Source organism: Leptonychotes weddellii, chromosome 13 (assembly GCF_054177405.1).
Source record: "Leptonychotes weddellii isolate Sample4059 chromosome 13, ASM5417740v2, whole genome shotgun sequence".
In the NCBI taxonomy this organism is placed as follows: Eukaryota; Metazoa; Chordata; class Mammalia; order Carnivora; family Phocidae; genus Leptonychotes; species Leptonychotes weddellii.
Window position 1 is genome coordinate 60202735 of NC_138381.1, and position 16547 is coordinate 60219281.

The 16547-nt window shown below is 43.5% G+C and overlaps 2 protein-coding genes across 11 annotated transcripts in view; one reads left to right on the forward strand and one right to left on the reverse strand.

Moving 5' to 3' along the window:
• EIF4ENIF1 (eukaryotic translation initiation factor 4E nuclear import factor 1) overlaps positions 1-13025 on the forward strand; it is a 45785-nt gene extending 32760 nt beyond the window's left edge. For 5 of the 9 annotated variants that reach the window (XM_006733487.3, XM_031028362.2, XM_031028360.2 and 2 more), the window contains exons 11-19: positions 2562-2633; positions 3094-3277; positions 4199-4278; positions 4602-4744; positions 7920-8004; positions 9312-9444; positions 10926-11273; positions 11544-11708; positions 12277-13025. In XM_006733487.3, coding sequence (XP_006733550.2) covers positions 2562-2633; positions 3094-3277; positions 4199-4278; positions 4602-4744; positions 7920-8004; positions 9312-9444; positions 10926-11273; positions 11544-11708; positions 12277-12518 — 1452 coding nt within the window. In that variant the 3' untranslated portion in view covers positions 12519-13025. The remainder of the gene's footprint in view (positions 1-2561; positions 2634-3093; positions 3278-4198; positions 4279-4601; positions 4745-7919; positions 8005-9311; positions 9445-10925; positions 11274-11543; positions 11709-12276) is intronic. The other 4 variants (XM_081801783.1, XM_081801781.1, XM_081801782.1 and 1 more) reach the window with 4 other exon arrangements.
• The window catches only part of DRG1 (developmentally regulated GTP binding protein 1), a 43085-nt gene that overhangs the window by 4323 nt on the left and 22215 nt on the right, over positions 1-16547 (reverse strand). The window contains exon 9 of one of the 2 annotated variants that reach the window (XM_081801789.1): positions 5253-11286. The exons of the other annotated variant lie outside the window; for it this stretch is intronic. Within the exon in view, the coding sequence (XP_081657915.1) occupies position 11286 (1 nt within the window). The 3' untranslated portion in view covers positions 5253-11285. Of the gene's footprint in view, positions 1-5252; positions 11287-16547 lie in introns of those variants that run through there. 2 annotated transcript variants of the gene reach the window in all.

Below are 16547 nucleotides of genomic sequence, written 5' to 3' on the forward strand. Positions count from 1 at the left end.
GGTGACAGTGTAACGATTTGAAAGATTTGGATATAACTTTAAGTCATTGCTTAAAAAAAAAAAGTGTAAAAATACCTTTTTTGGATGCGCTCCAGAGAAAGTTTTCAGTTTGTTCAGCTACTTAAGCCAAAATAACTCACCATGTTTTTATAGTAAAGTCTTTCTTTTCACATGTTTTAATCACCCCTATATACCTGGAATTACCTACTTTCTTGATTAGGCAGTTGGCAGTTGTACGTATCATTTATAAAATATCTAAGATGGATTTTTCAAGACCGTTGCATTCTGTCAATTTACTAAATAGAAAAAGCTGTGACTTGTAAAAACATTTTGGGGCACAAATTTGGGTTATGCATGTGGTGACTGCATGTCAGTAAATGCAGGTGCATAGCACATACTGGTCTTTCTCATAACACATTAGCGGTGGCTCCCAGCCATGGCCTATGTGTCAGTATTGCTATCCCTTGATGATAAAGGTGATAGAGGATGCCGGGCAAACCTGAATAATAAAAACATAAACATAGGTTTCTTCTTGTTGCTAACTTACAGCAAATTTATTGAATTGAATTTTCTCTCTTGTTTTCTTCTGTCATCATCTTTTCTGGGAGCTACGAGTTGGTCATGATATCATTAGTTGGTCATGATTCATTGTGCCTCGTACCAAGGGAAGGAAACCGGTGTTTTTTATCTGACCAGCAGTTGGCAATAGATTCCAGCAGAGGTGCCGTTATTCCTGGCCTTACTGCCAGGACTGACTCTACCTCTGAAAGGAGGCACCTCGGGTAGACTTACGTCTTTGCATCTGACCGCACCATGCCAGTTATAGGGGAATGTTTCTCTTAAACCGCTGTCGTAATGAATTACTTAAGAGTTATTTCCATACAATGAATTATTAGATACAGATCTTTTCAAATGAGGACCAGATTAAAAGATCGCAAACGATCCTTTTTTCTCGTTCATCTGGGTCTTGGTGATTAGGTGCTTATAAGTAGCTTGGGTCAAATCCTGGAAGTAGCTTCTTTTAGTGTGAATGAGTAAAGAAGTGGGAGCAGGGGGATTCAGTAGTTTACTTGATGTTTTGAACATTTTGTTTCAGATCGATGCTAGGGTTTGATACTGATACAGTTGACCCTGCGTTGAGAGGGTAACTGGTTTGATGTTGAGGTTTCAGTGCTCTGAAATCTATCTGGCCAAGGGAGTGAGCCTTAAACACCTGTGTAAAGGGATGGAGGATATAATTCAAGTTGCTACACAAAAAGTTAACACAAACCTAACCTAGAAAAGCAACAAGGAAAGTAATGTAATAAGCACACCAGATATTATCCCAAAATATTGCTTAATTTGCATGTTGTCGTTAAGTCATGGTCTATTCTAAAATCAAGTCTTCAATTACTATGGCTGTATGTGTCATGTATACTACTTCTAATCTGCCTCCATCTTGTAGGTTCAATCCTGTTGTTTTGTCACCAAAATAGGACATACTGGTTCAATCTGACCTCCATTTCAAACTGAATTGTAGAGGCTCTAGCATCCAAATATAGTCAGCCATGTAGTGTAAAGTAGCCCATCTGTGTTAGATGGAATTTAAATGACTCTTGAGGAGATCTCTTATTAAAAGCATCTGCAGTTAGGGGCGCCTGGATGGCTCAGTTGGTTGATCATCCGACTCTTGATTTCAGCTCAGGTCTTGATCTCAGAGTCTTGAGTTCAAGCCCCGAGTTGGGCTCCACGCTAGGTGTAGAGCCTACTTAAAAAAGTCCCAATTCTAAAACCAACAATAAAACACTGGGTTATCTTTGGGCTCTTTGTCATGCCTGAGGACATTGCTGTGGACCTCTGCAGCTTCACCTAGTAGAGGGGAAACTGTAACAGAGAAAGCATTTCAGGCAAAGCTAAACGGGCACAAGGATGTCCTGAAGTGCAAGAGGTGATGTCATTTGGATAGCTGCTGCTGCATTAAGAGAACAAAGAGCGGGGGATCTGAATTTTGCCCCATATGTGAGAGCCATTTTGGAACAGCTTGGTTAAAAATAATAAAATTTCCTGAAACGTGAAACTCTGAAATATAACAATTCTGGCAAAACTTTCATGTTGTTTACTAGGTTTTTAACTACTATCTGTGGTCTATAAATCTTATTTCAAAGATAATGGGTAGCAAAGGTTGCCTTGAAAATTAAAATCTGTAAATTATCACAATTTCCTCCTTGTGGCCTCTTAAGAAGTGCTCCTGTATTTCACCATTTTCTTTCTCCCTTCTTTTGGTCACAGTGTTAGAAACTGTGACATGCACTAGGGTTGCCACAGGGAGGAAAAGACCATCTGAGAGTCTCTGAGTGGACTTTGCATATACATGTGAAGATTCTTTCCCTTTCCAGATCTTTGGGACCTGTGTGATGAGCAAGTGGAACAAGTGGATCTAAGTTAGTTTTCTGTGCCTTGGATATCATTCTGCTTAAGTGCTAACTCCCTGGGGAGTTTTTAATGCTTTCTTGTGGTCCCCAATGAACCTGTAAGTTAAGTGTGTAAGAAGGTTAAAACCAGTTTTCCTTTGACTTTTTTAGCGAAACCTTGAAAGCCATTTGATGTCCCCTGCTGAGATTCCAGGCCAGCCTGTCCCTAAGAACATCCTGCAGGTACTTCACCATCTTATACCAAGGCCTTGGAGTCCTGAACACTAGTCCTTTGAACCAGTTTTGTGTACTGGCCCAGCTTTGGGCCTTAGAGAATGATCCATGTGGCCTGGCAATCGAGAATACAGTGTTACTACCTGACATAGTTCTGTGTTGCTGTTAATCTCATTGTGGGGTGGGGAGGTGGCTGAAGATGACAAAGTAAGCCCTTGATTTCCAGCTTACAGGTTTGCAATTTCTATAGAAATTGAAAGTATCTAACCTATATTTGTAGCACTAACTTAAAGCAGATGTTGCTAGGTGAACAGTGACAGAAATGTGTTGCATGTACATGTGCCAAAGTCCTTCAGTGGAGCATGAGGGACATTCATCGTTGGCTTCCAAAAGTTAATCCATAATTCACAGCCTCTGACTAGGAGGAAGAAGTAGGTTTGTTCACAAGGATGACTCTTCCTGCCCTTAGGAACTTCTGGGTCCGCCAGTTCAGAGACCTGCTTCTTCCAATCTTCTCAGTGGCCTTATGGGGAGTTTGGAGCCTACAACATCTTTACTGGGCCAAAGAGCACCCTCTCCTCCCTTGTCACAGGTGTTTCAGACACGAGCAGCCTCAGCAGACTACCTTCGTCCTAGAATACCATCACCAATTGGTAAATACTGTTGTGCATAGATATATGTCCATTCTCCCCCAACCCCACCACAAAGGTTATACTTGTCCCCTGGAACTTGCACAGTCTTTTTCATGGGCATCCCTAAAGAGCTTAAAAAGAAATGTGATTTTATTATGCCTTTTTGGGGGGATGGTGAGGCCCAAAATTAGAAGACAGTTTATCTGGCTGCCCTTCTCGATAAATATACTCATAGTTCTTTCTCCTTAAGATTGATCAAAATTGTATAAATTGGATCTAGCTCTTTAGTCTTGTTCCTTATTTTGGGAATTCAGAGAAGTTGATTTGGCTTCCTAGGTTTTTCCTTGATAGAGTAGAAGTCAAGGTGGTGGCTCTCTACCAACTTAATGAAGTTGGTACATAATCCACTCTAAGGTCTTGTGGCTAAAAGCTGTCTTAGCATAAGTGTTATGTAAAATCTCAGTGTTCCTGTCACCGTGGATCACTTTAGGCTGCTGGCCACTCTGGCCCCTGCCAGTCGTCATACCTGCAGAGTAAGTTTTTGTACTATCCTTTCCCCAGTTAGCGAGATAGGATGGGAAGAGTGTAAGCCTCAAAGCCCTGGACTCTACTTTGGTTATCAGCTGGCTCGGTGATAATGAGCCATATCATTGACTAGAAAAGCACTTCTCTCTCAGATAGAGGTCTCAGCTCTGAAAGGGACAAAGCTGACAGCTTAGTGGGGTAGATGAATACACCAGTAATTTGGGTCATTAAGTGCTCTGATGAAGGTCCACATAGCCCAGTGTGGGGGCAAAGAAGAAGAGGGACATAATCAGCCCAGAAGTCAGTAGTTGCCTCAAGGAGATGCTGTTCAACAGGAGGCAGCATGCAGTAGTGCTGATAGCTCTCTCACAGATGTGTGCTCTCTTGACACTCACTGATATGCAACTTTCCCATCAGGTTTCACACCAGGACCACAGCAGCTACTCGGAGATCCATTCCAAGGCATGCGCAAACCCATGAGCCCTGTCACGGCCCAGGTCTGTCTGAGCTTTTTCTCTAAGTTTTTTGCTTACTTTTCATCCTTATTGTTGACTGTGGGATGGAGAATCGTTGCAGTGCTTGGAAGTGGTTTTGAACTACAATTTGAGCTCAGTAAAAGCTAGAAGATGGGTGAATAAAGTCATACTTCATTAAAATCCTGTTGAGTGGATGGCAGCACAATTTAGTCAGGTTTGCAGTGCCTCATTTCTCTCAGCTGCTGCTTGAAACATACCTTTCTAAGAGTGAAGAGAGACCTCTGTAAAAAGTGTATGTACTATCCTCATTTTTCTGCTGACCTTCCTCTGCCGCCTCTGTTCAGCAGATGAGCCAGCTAGAATTGCAACAGGCAGCTTTGGAGGGGCTGGCCCTGCCACATGACCTTGCAGTGCAGGCAGCAAACTTCTACCAGCCTGGATTTGGCAAACCACAGGTGGACAGAACCAGAGATGGATTCAGAAACAGGTAAGTTACTAACTAATCCTACCCTTGTGGGGATTTGCAAATTAGTTTTCCACAGATAAGCAATTAGTTATCCACAGTAAAACTCTGTGGTACACACTGATAAGTTTGTACAATCTATGGGGAGAAGTCCGTCTCCAGATGTGCTGTAGAGGAAGTGATACGTTTGAATTCTGCAGGAGCGTAGGCTTTTCATTCTACATAATTTTATTTATATTCTTGATTTAAAGCATTCATTTATACAAATGTAGCTAGCTGGCAGAGCTCCATATTTGTTATGAGAGGATGAAAAGTAAAACTCCGCCGAGCTTCCTCCCTTACAGATTCCTTGTTGAATTACCAAACTGTCCTTTAATGCAGGTTTGCTGATCCATTATTTGTTGGTCAGAGCTAATGGGTTTGTTGACCAAAGCTATAAACATATGATTACTGACTTCAGTTTCCTCCTGTTCCTTCCAATAGTTGCAACAAGTAGTAATATGAACCGTAAAGTAGGGGAGAGAGGCAGCAATACTGTTCTTTTTTTATTATAAAATAAAACAGAAAACTGCATTAAACAAATGTGTAGCTTATTACAAGACAAACTCCTCTGTTAGCTACTCAGAAGCTCCCTCTGTGCCCTGTCCTGGTAATACCTCTTCCCTCTCTCAGATCCCATCCAGCTTTTAAAAGTAAAAACCGGGGCGGGGGAGGTGGGGGGCCTGGGTGGCTCAGGCGTTAAGTGTCTGCCTTCGGCTCAGGTCATGGTCCCGGGGTCCTGGGATCAAGCCCCACATCGGGTTCCCTGCTCAGCGGGGAGCCTGCTTCTCCCTCTCCCACTCCCCCTGCTTGTGTTCCCTCTCGCTGTGTTTCTCTGTCAAATAAATAAAAATCTTTAAATAAATAAATAATAAAACTTAAAACTTAATAAGTAAATAAAAGTAAATACTGGGGTGCCTGGCTGGCTCAGTCAGAAAAGCTTGCAAACTCTTGATCTCAGGGTTATAAGTTTGAGCCCCACATTGGGTGTACTTTGCTAAACTAAAAATTACTAAAAAAAAAAAAAACTTAAAAAAATAAATAAAAGTAAATACCACTTTCATTTTTTTCAGTTTTATCACCAAAATGTTTATCCCTGAACATTAAGTCCTGCCCAAGCAGTATACTTGGTAATTAAGAAGTACTTATATATTTATATGATTCTTAAAATTGTCGTATCAGTGTCTCATTGTCTTCAACTGGTGGTGTTGACACTTTCAGAAAACACTGAAACCAGTAAGTACCCTATATTCGTGCATAAATGTATTCTATCTATATACAGTAGCCCTCAGCCTAAACAGAGAGCTCAGGACTGGTCTGCTGAGACTCTCACTGGATTTCTCTCTGTAACGTAGTTTCTTAATAATTCATTGACTTGATTTATTGACTTTCAAAGCACTTTTGCTATCCAGAATTTTATTTGCTTTTGGCAACAACCCTGTGAGGTAGATGGTATAAATAACTGCATTTTACAGATATAGAAACTTAGATTTTTTTTAAAATACAAGTTCCTCAAAAACTAATAAGTAGACCTGAGTCAGTGTCAGCAGAGCCTTCATGCTATTTGAATCAAATGTCAACCTCTCAGGCCCTCCCTGAACACCCTGTATACACTTGTGTCCTCCGACAGACATGTCTTTTTTTTTTTTTTTTTTTTTAATTGTACTTACCACCTTCTGGGTTACTATTTTTTGTCTTTTTGCCCATAGTAACCCCTCTACCCTGCAACCAAAAGAATGTGATGAGGCCAGAGATTTTTTGTCTGTTTTGTTTGTTGCTGTGTACCCCACACTTTAGCCAGTGTCCAGCACATAGAGCATGCTCAAGTATGTTCATCAGAAGGAATAAATGATAGGTGTGCAGAACCACCAGCCTTGGGGTTTTCTTCCTGATCACTCGGAGTACTACTGATCTGTTTCTCCCTCATTGTCATGCTCAGATTTGCAGAATGGCAGCGGTGGGGCTTACCTGGTGTAGATCTGAAAGAAGCCATGGGTTTAGGAGTCTCATCTGCTTATGATTTAGGAACTTCCAGAATCACTAAAGCTTTGGCCCTTATGGTATAAGGTCTGATAGCTGAAATGCAGTGACACTCTCATTAACCAGTGAGCTCACATAATTCATTCTTCTCTGAGCCTTTTTACATTTTCAGCTGTTTCCTGTTTTCTCCAAGTGAAGGGAAAATAAGTAGAATGGGGAGAAAAGGGAAGTCTATTCTTTTAATCTTCGGGAGTTTGAGAGTTTGGGAGGCCTGGGATCAACCTTGTGTGTGGACCAGGAGTGATGGGGAATGCTGCATGTTACTAGGTCTTGAAATAGCTGAAACTCTTGGTACTCTGATTTGAAACAGTGTCTTACATAGCAGCAGTTCTTTGCCAGGCCCTGTGCTAGTTAGTATTGCTCCCTACTCTCTGGAGCACAGCCTGGCCCACAGAATGAAGACTCGTAGCCTGACCCCCCGACATAATCTACAAATAAACTATACACCAGCCCTGGATAACCCTACATTCCCAAGGCCTTGAACCTGATCGTTCTACTTGAATCGTTGTTCTCCATCTTACAGCTTTCTCATTGATCACACTCAATTTAATGCAGCTTCTTCCCAGGGAAGCTTTCCTGGAGTCTCTTCAGTTAAGAGTATCCTGTCACTCCTTCTATATACTTCATTTTCCCTTTCACCTTATTGTTATCTAATATCTACATGCCTTTTTTCTAAGATTTTATTTGACAGAGACACAGGAAGAGAGGGAACACAAGCAGGGGGAGTGGGAGAGGGAGAAAAAGGCTTCCAGCAGAGCAGGGAGCCTGATGCGGGGCTCCATCCCGGGACCCTAGGATCATGACCTGGGCCGAAGGCAGACGCTTAACGACTGAGCCACCCAGGCGCCCCTAATATCTACATGCCTTAGTTTGCCCTGGTTAGTGTCCCTCCTCTAGACAAGAGTTCCTGCAAGGCCCAGGACCATGTTTAATCTTTTGTTTTCCCTCAGAACGTAGCATGTGGCTTTGCATATGTTAGGCACTTAATAAATGCTTGGAAAATTGAAATGGATGAGGGAATGGGATATTAAAGTCCTAGGCTGGTCTTAAGTATTCTTTGGTTTTAGGATTTGGAGTTTGAGCAGCTTGGAGCCCATACTGATACTTGGTTTGTTCACAGGCAACAGCGAGTGACCAAGTCACCAGCACCCGTGCACCGAGGGAATTCCTCTTCCCCTGCCCCCACTGCCTCCATCACAAGCATGGTCAGTGACCTTTGCTTTTGTGAGTGACTTTAAGGCTTCTCCGTTTGGTTGTGCTTATATTCTATCACTGTGTACCCCAAAATGTCCTTAAGTGCCTTCATAGCAATAACTGACTTAATAGTCTTTCATACCTGCTTATTTATTAGATCTTCCCTTTTCAGGATACAGTCTAACTCTTAGGATTCTAGTGAAGCCCCTACATTGGGGAAAGTATGCCCCAGCAGATAGATGAGTAGAGTATGGGCTAAAACATACAAGGTGATATAATATGTTCAAACAAATGAACAATTGGAGTGGGGAGTAGAGGATGATAGGGGTGAAAGGGGAGATGGATGGGGTGAACAGGTTGGATCATGGGGAATCCAGTGAAACATGGTGGGGACTTCATAGATTCAGGTCTGTGATGTGAATTAAAGCTACGACAAAGGAGTTTGCTTATTTGTGTTGTTAAATCTAGTTTTACAACTGACTCATTCATATTAGCTTTTTTTTAAGTTTTATCCCCCAGAAGAAGCCTGTATCGCCTCGTCAAAGCTGATAAACAAGGGGAAAAACTGTTACTCTGCTTCAGGAGCCGAAGTGGGTCTTTGCACCAAGCACTTTGAAGACAGGGTCTAGAAGGGGCTTCTCTGTTCCTAATTCATGCCCTGTCTCCTGCCATCAAGGAGTTAGGATTAATGAGAAAAGTCACATGCACAATAAAATCATCAAAGTAAAAATGGGCAGTGAAGAGATGGGAACAAATGACCCCAAAAGGTGAATCCTAGGGGCTGAGGAGACTGTTAAGATAATTGTGCATTTCCTAGTAGCGAAGTTAAGATGGGATTCATTAAGAATATAGAGAAATTTAGGTTCTGAGGTTGTCTCTGAACTGTCCTTTCCCAGCTGGAAGGGCTCTTGCTCTATGGTATACTTCCAGCCATGTTCTTCCGTGTTCTCAGCCTAATCCCAGGCTAGGGAAATGGCTGAAGCAGGGGCTGCATAGGTAGGCCCCTTTCACCACAGACACAGATGAGTGGGTAGGTTGAAGCTCTGTGCTTTAACTACCTTTGTGCTAGAGCTAAATCTGGGTTTTGATGAAAATTTGATGTGAGCAAGAGATGATGCACTTAGGGCACCACCTGTCTGGCCCATCCTGTTTCTTTTCCTCCAGCAGCTAGACACCAGAACATTGGAGTTGGTCTCTGCCACATGTAGCCAATAAGGGGACTCGTCAGCTTATTGAGTAGTTTGACCAGTTAAGCCTGGCTTGATTGTTGATTAGGAAAGGCATTTAGAGAACATGCTAATACTGTTTTTCTCTACAGCTTTCTCCTTCCTTCACCCCTACCTCAGTGATTCGTAAGATGTATGAGAGCAAAGAAAAAAGCAAGGAGGAGCCGACATCTGGAAAGGTAGCTCTTGGTGACAGTAAAGAAGACACTCAGAAGGCCAGTGAAGGTAATGCAGAGCTGTTGAGGGTGTACTGCCCAAAAAGTATGTGACAGAGCATGGGCGTGAGTGCTCACCAGCTAACCTTATTCTCTGCAAATCCCTACGGAAAACCCCTGCCTGCTTTGGACCACAGTTCAGTGTCTGACTGTGAGAAAGGCATTGTACCAGTTCACAGCTGCTTGGCCACTTGACATTCTGACCCATCTAATAGTGGTATGAGTGCTAGTATGAAGAAGAGTTTTAGTTTAGAATCCTTTTTTTTTTTTTTTTAAGATTTTTTTTTTTTTATTTGAGAGAGAGAGAACATGAGCTGGTGGGAGGAGCAAAGGGGGAAGCTGACTCCCCGTTGAGCAGGGAGCTGGATGCAGGGCTCCATCCTGGGACTCTAGGATCATGACCTGAGCCGAAGGCAGACGCTTAACCAACTGAGCCACCCAGGCGCCCCTAGTTTAGAATCCTTATTGAGGCTTCAAAGTTGAATTATTAGTACATTTATTTGGCAAATTAATGTGGTACAACCAGTTTTACTTCTGAAACGTTCTCTCTAGCCTATGGAGACTAAGTGTCCAACAAAATCCAGCAATGGGTGAAGCATAAGGTGTGGAGAGCTTTTTAGAAGTATATAGAAGGGGCTCCTGAGTGGCTCAGTCGGTTAAGCGTCCAACTCTTGATTTCGGCTCAAGTCATGAGCCCCAGCTGTGTGCTCAGCTCGCTATGTGCTCAGCTCGAAGTCCGCTGGAGATTCTCCCTCTCCCTCTGCCCCTCCCCCAATAAATAAATAAAATCTTTTTTAAAAAGTATATAGAAAATGTGAGCAAGGTTTTTAGGAATTGCAGTTGGGACTGTCAAGGATGTGGTGAAATAGATTCTAGTAAGTTAGCTTTACAAAAGTCTACAGTATTGGTCTGAGAGCTTTTTGCCTGTGAGAAAGCTTCTGGCAAAAGAAATCCTATTGGTCCTACTAAAAGGCAGTTCAGATTCCTTCACTAGACTGTAATTTCTGTTGTGATGGACTTGCATAATTTTACTTTGATTTGATTTTCCCCTTAGGCTAAAAAATGCATGTTAATCCCAAGCAGTTGACTAGGACAGTACTAGCTCCCACACAGATCTGACCCACAACCATACGGGCAGGCAGAGCAAGGTGCCTAAGTTAGACCACCAGACCTTAAGCCAGGTTCACTTGCCCATAGCTATTCCTGGGTTGGGAGGATTGTAAGAAAAATAAATGTTGTTCCAGCGAGGCATTTGGAGACTAGAAATCTTGGGGTCTAGTTCCAGCTCTGTCCCTAACTACCCCTGTGACCTTGACTAGGCCTGTTCATAATGCAAATGATGGTTCCTATGATACAAGCCTCTAAATCTGCTGAGGGGATCAAATAAGGACTGTAAACTTCCTAAGAAATGAGATTTGCTGGATCATTGGGAAGACCATGTTTGGGAGAAGTTTGCCAATACCAAAATATTCTTTGTCTGGGTCCTTACAGAGAACCTGCTGTCATCCAACTCTGTGCCCAATGCTGATCGAGACTCTTCTCCCACTACAAATCCCAAACTTTCAACATTGCAGCAGCGGTCTTCATGTTCTACCCCACTGTCTCAGACTAACCGTTACACCAAAGAGCAAGATTATCGACCTAAAGCAACTGGGAGAAAAACACCCACTTTGGCATCCCCAGTTCCAGGAACACCTTTTCTCCGCCCTGTCCACCAAGTTCCCCTTGTCCCCCATGTCCCAATCGTTCGGCCTGCTCACCAGCTTCACCCAGGGTTGGTCCAAAGGATGCTGGCCCAGGGAGTACATCCACAGCATCTTCCAAGTTTGCTCCAAGCTGGTGAGTTTCTGACCTGGCATGACAATAGTTGCCAGAATTGAAGAAGTACTATACTGTGAGAAGTTACTTATCCCTAGAAAAATGTTGCTAGATTTTCCATCTAACTCGTGGGTAGTGGGTCCAATCCAAACTATCCCTTAGTCCATTAAAAGATGAAGCAGCTAGCTTAAGAGCATTGCTCATTGTTAAAAAACTTGTAGATCAGCAAAGCTTGAAAGTTTCCAGGCAGATTGATTACTTCTCACCAGTTTTTTCTTTCCTGCCCAACAGGTGTGCTTCCTCCTGGAATGGACCTGACTCATTTACAGGGAATATCTGGCCCAATCCTGGGTCAGCCGTTTTACCCTTTACCTGCAGCTAGTCACCCTCTCCTAAACCCTCGCCCTGGGACACCTCTGCATCTGGCAATGATGCAGCAGCAGCTACAGCGCTCAGGTAGGCTCAGGAATGGGCCAGGGGAGCTGGGGATGGCCTGAATAGGCTTCAGGCTTTTGGACCAGTTTCCAGTAGAGAGGAGGAATTACATGATTCATTCTCTAACTTACCCTAACAAGATCGGGACAAGGGGATAACCAGAGAATAGGATGAAGTAAACCAACCTCTATGGGATTTGGAATTCCTATCCCTACAAAGACCGTGGGAGAGCTGACTATGCTTTGGCATTTTTTTGTCCTCTGCCTCTTAAGGTGGAGAATCCTGACAGGTTTAGCATAGACACTATCCAGAGTAGGTGCCCTCTCACCATCTAATGTTAGTACTTCTGTGATGTGGCTGCTTGTCGTGGGGAAGTAGTGGTCATGTCATTTAGGATGCTTCTGAATAGCTCTGCTTTCCAGGGTACTGTCTTTTGGCATTTTGTGAAGGAGTTAAGGAAGTCCTAGAATAAATCATCCAGTACAGAATTCTCTTCGGAGTTTTATGGATAGGATTTGAGGGAGGCAAGGCCTGATACAGAACTACTTTCCTGCATGCGCTCTGATCACCTTTTTTCTTATCCCCATAGTTCTTCATCCTCCAGGCTCTGGTTCCCAGGCAGCAGCTGTCAGCGTTCAGACGACCCCTCAGAATGTGCCCACCAGGTCAGGCCTGCCCCACGTACACTCCCAGCTGGAGCATCGCCCCAGCCAGAGGAGCAGCTCCCCAGTGGGCCTCGCCAAATGGTTTGGTTCAGATGTGCTACAGCAGCCCCTGCCCTCCATGCCTGCCAAAGTCATCAGTGTAGATGAACTGGAGTACCGTCAATGAACAGGGTAGGCAGGCTCACCTATGCCTGGACCTGTGGTGGCACCCTGATTAGGATTCTGCTTCCTCATCTCGGGTTGGTTTATGGACTTTTACTCTGGAGCACTCTGCGAAGCTATTTAGGGAAGCCCAGGCACCTGGTGTGGTCTGCATTGACGGAAGGATCGTAACCAATTGAATGGAGCCTACATGGCCTGAATACAGGATGCAGTGTTGTCAATCCTGGAAAGTCTTTTTTTGTAAGATATGTGAATGAAGTGTTGGTGTCTTCACCAAGAGGTGGCACCTAAGGGTTCTGAGGAAATAAATGTATAGACCCTATGTACAGACTTGTGTATAAACAACTTTTGTATATACGTATAGGATAGCTTTTTTGAACTTATACAGCTGTACATAAAAGTAGCTGATATTAGTTAAGCCTGTGTCAACAGTTTTTTTTTTTTCCACTTGTACATTTGGGACTTTTTCTTTTCGTTGATTAAAGTTGCATATGCTAAGTGTGTGAATGAAGTGAATGGCGTTGTTGTGTTTATTTCTTCCTGAATTCATTCCTTCTCATTTACAATCAGCTGACCTGTGAGGTTCAGTAGGTTCCCTGAGGCAAATGATCTGAAGTTTTAATTTGTCTTTAAAAATCAGAATTGAGGGGCGCCTGGGTGGCTCAGATGGTTAAGCGTCTGCCTTCAGCTCAGGTCATGATCTCCAGATCCTGGGATCGAGCCCCACGTCGGGCTCCCTGCTCAGCAGGGAGTCTGCTTCTCCCTCTTCCTGTGCCTCTCACCACTGCTCCTGCTCTCTCCCTCTCTGTCTCAAATGAATAAATAATTCTTAAAAAAAAAAAAACCAACCTCAGAATCAAACTCCTTATCTCATTTAGAAGGAAGAAGCACTGGCTGCCTTTTTTGAGTCTTAACAGGCCAGCTTAGGCTGGAATGACCCTATAGGAAGACTTGCAGGTTAACACCAGATTATATAATGTGTACTGTCGAAAACAATTTGGGTAATCATGTATATGGTAGCTTCTCCCAAACCATGTTTACTGGGGCAAAAGTCAGTAGTCTGTTGGCATCCTGTTCTCCAGCTCAAAGTCCCCTATAAAGAAAAATAGGACCTAAGAGTTCTCTTTCAACCCATTAATAAGTCCTTTTTCATATGAAACTGCCCTCAAGACTGCATTAGCAGACTCCTTGTGTTTTGTGTCTCATTCCTCAGCTCACAATTATTTCCATTATTCACCTTAACTATATGCACAGCATTCATTAGAGAACAGTATTCTACCAGAATACTATAGCTATGGTCTTGAGTCCCCTTTCCTGACTGAAGGTTTTTCAGTCCTACTCTCTGAGGTGGTAACATTTCTCAAACTCAATTCGCCCTAGTTCTCAATACTTGTCTATGTAGGGCCATCAAAGCTACTCTGACTTCATGCTAGAGGGTCAAATAATGAGGTTGTTCTTCACCTGTAGGTGAAGGCCAAGGTGGCTGGATTTTGACTGCAAGGGTAAAAAACAGCCTGAGTCTTCAGTGTTAGAAGTGTTGCCTATAAACCTGGAGCTGCCCCCACCGTGACATTACTTCAGGAACACAAGAAACCAGGTTGCCTTTCAGCAAAACCTAGCTTTGTGGACTGAGCATGAGGTCCGTGTCTTCCTGGTACTTCTACTTCATTAGTCCTCCCACACCCCAGGCCCCCATGGGATTTGCTCTTAGGATTCCTTAGCTTTAGAAATAAAGCCTATGTTTAGAATTCTTGCAAATGCTTTGTTTCCACAGGTAGAAGCTGGAAAGCAGTCTCAAGTAACAATAGAACACAGATGCCTCAATCCACTTCCACCTTTCCTAGATTTTCTTTCACATCGTCCCCTTCGTGTTGAACCAAGAGTTGTAGGTGTTCAGTGGGAAGAACTGGGCTGGAGCTGCCAATTTTCAGGCTAGAAGCAGATAGGACCGAAATGAACGATAGAGGCACCAAGCAATGGGCAAAAACATTTGCCAGTGGCTGGTCAGACAGAGCCAGAAGGAAGTAAGGCGAAGTTGCTCATACTAGCACAGCCGAAGGTAGAGATATTTTAAAACTATTTTGGTGTAGGGGAGGGAGAGGAAGCTAATGCAGTCTTCCAGGAGCTAAGAGCCTAATAAAAGGGTCAGGGCAGGAGGAATGAGGTCTCTGCTACAGGAGGGGTCACACATGGAACAACTTTGGGAAGTCTAGCAGGCATGAGAGGAGTTTAGAAGCAATCAGGACTAGAAGGATGTGCAACACAAAGGTCAAGAGAATCATGGGAATAAAAGATGCAGCATAGGGAATACAGGCAATGGTACTGTATGGTGAAAGCTACACTTATGAGCATAACATGTAGACTTGTTAGATCACTGTTGTATACCTGAAACTAATGTAACATTGTGTGTCAAAAAAAAAAAAAAGGATGTGGAAGGCAGCCTCAAAGTAAAAGAGGAATGCCACAAAGAACCTCATGGAAGACCTACCTTTAAGGAGGATGGCCAGGTAGGAGGAAAGAACAGTGCCTCCCAAAGTAGCTGAGCAGCCAGTACTTGGGAAGTCAGTGTAACCAATGAGAAGTGGGGGAAAAATTGGCTAGTACAGCCAACGCTTCTTTCAGAAGATAGCCACTGAGTATCTTTAAACCAGGCTCTACTAAGAAGAGTAGCCAGGTCCACTGGCCCTTCTTTGTAAATGAATGAGATGAACACAAACAAAATCCAGGAATGAAGATAATTTACAGAAGTAAACTCTTCTTCAATAATTCTATTCTTTACCAACAGCTGGTTCAAGAATAGGCTTGTGACCCATTTAGGCCATAAGACACAAGGACAAATTGGGCAGTTTCTGGCAAATAGCTTCCCAAAAAGGTAAGAATCAGTCCTCGTTATTATTCTCTGGATGCTGGATGTGAGGCCTGGGACTACAGCAGACATTCTGTGAGGGGAGCCAGCTGCTCAGCAAAGCCAACAAACTGCAGTGGACAGAGTTGCCTGATGAAAAAATTTGGATCTTCAATGGCATTACAGCTGCCATGAGCCCATCTGAGCTCTGTTACAACTTATAGGAGAGATCAAGTTTCCTTCCACTTCAGCAGGTTGTTAAAGTGTTTGCTGTTAAACACAGTTAAAAGCATTCTAACTAACTAATGGCACAGAACAGTGAGTCTGTTAAGCTGTGCTAAAAAAAAAATCAGGAAAGGGGCACATGGCTGGCTCAGGTGGTAGAACATGCAGCTCTCAATCTCAGGGTCATGAGTTGGAGGCCCATACTGGGTGCAGAGATTGCTTAAATAAACAAAAAAGGTCAGGAAAGAAATGGAATATGTAACCATACAGGAAATTTGAGCCATGCTGTGACAGCCAAACCACGGTAGTCTTGGGGTCCATGAAGAGAAAGCCTTTACTATAGGAATGCCCCTCCTTAGCAGCCCTACCCCAGACAGTATTCCTCTCCCAGAACCCTCAAGTCTGAGCCCAAAAGGGAAAGAAAGGAAAATGGTAGAGTAATGCTCTCCTCAACATCAGGGGGCCACTGATAGGGGAAGAAGAGGATGCTGAATGATGGAAGCAAGGCCTGTTCAAAGCACATCCTGAGGTTTTTGATGAACAGGATTTCAGCAACCTCTTCTACCCAACATCCTGGCAGTGCTAAATTCTTGCTCAATGATGTGAATTTGAGCATGAGGATTTCCCTGAAACACCCAATATTTGCTCTGGTTGGAAAGCAAACCTTGCTGGAAATCCCACAGCTCAGAAAGCCAATGTTTCTCTAAAGAGCTGGGGTAGGCTCTAGATTTTGGCCTCTATCATGAATGCACCAGTGATATCAAGGCCTACAGCCTACAAAGCGACTGGGATACCAGGCTTTCTCCTGGGCTGGAGACAGTGCTAAGCCCATGCTCCAGGAAGACAATCAGAAAAACAACGATTACTAAGGTAGCATGAATAACAAATACTGGAAAAGGCTGAGTCCTGTGTGGATAATCCCACATCCCCATCCCTCACAACCTGCTAGAAGCTCTAGCTCAC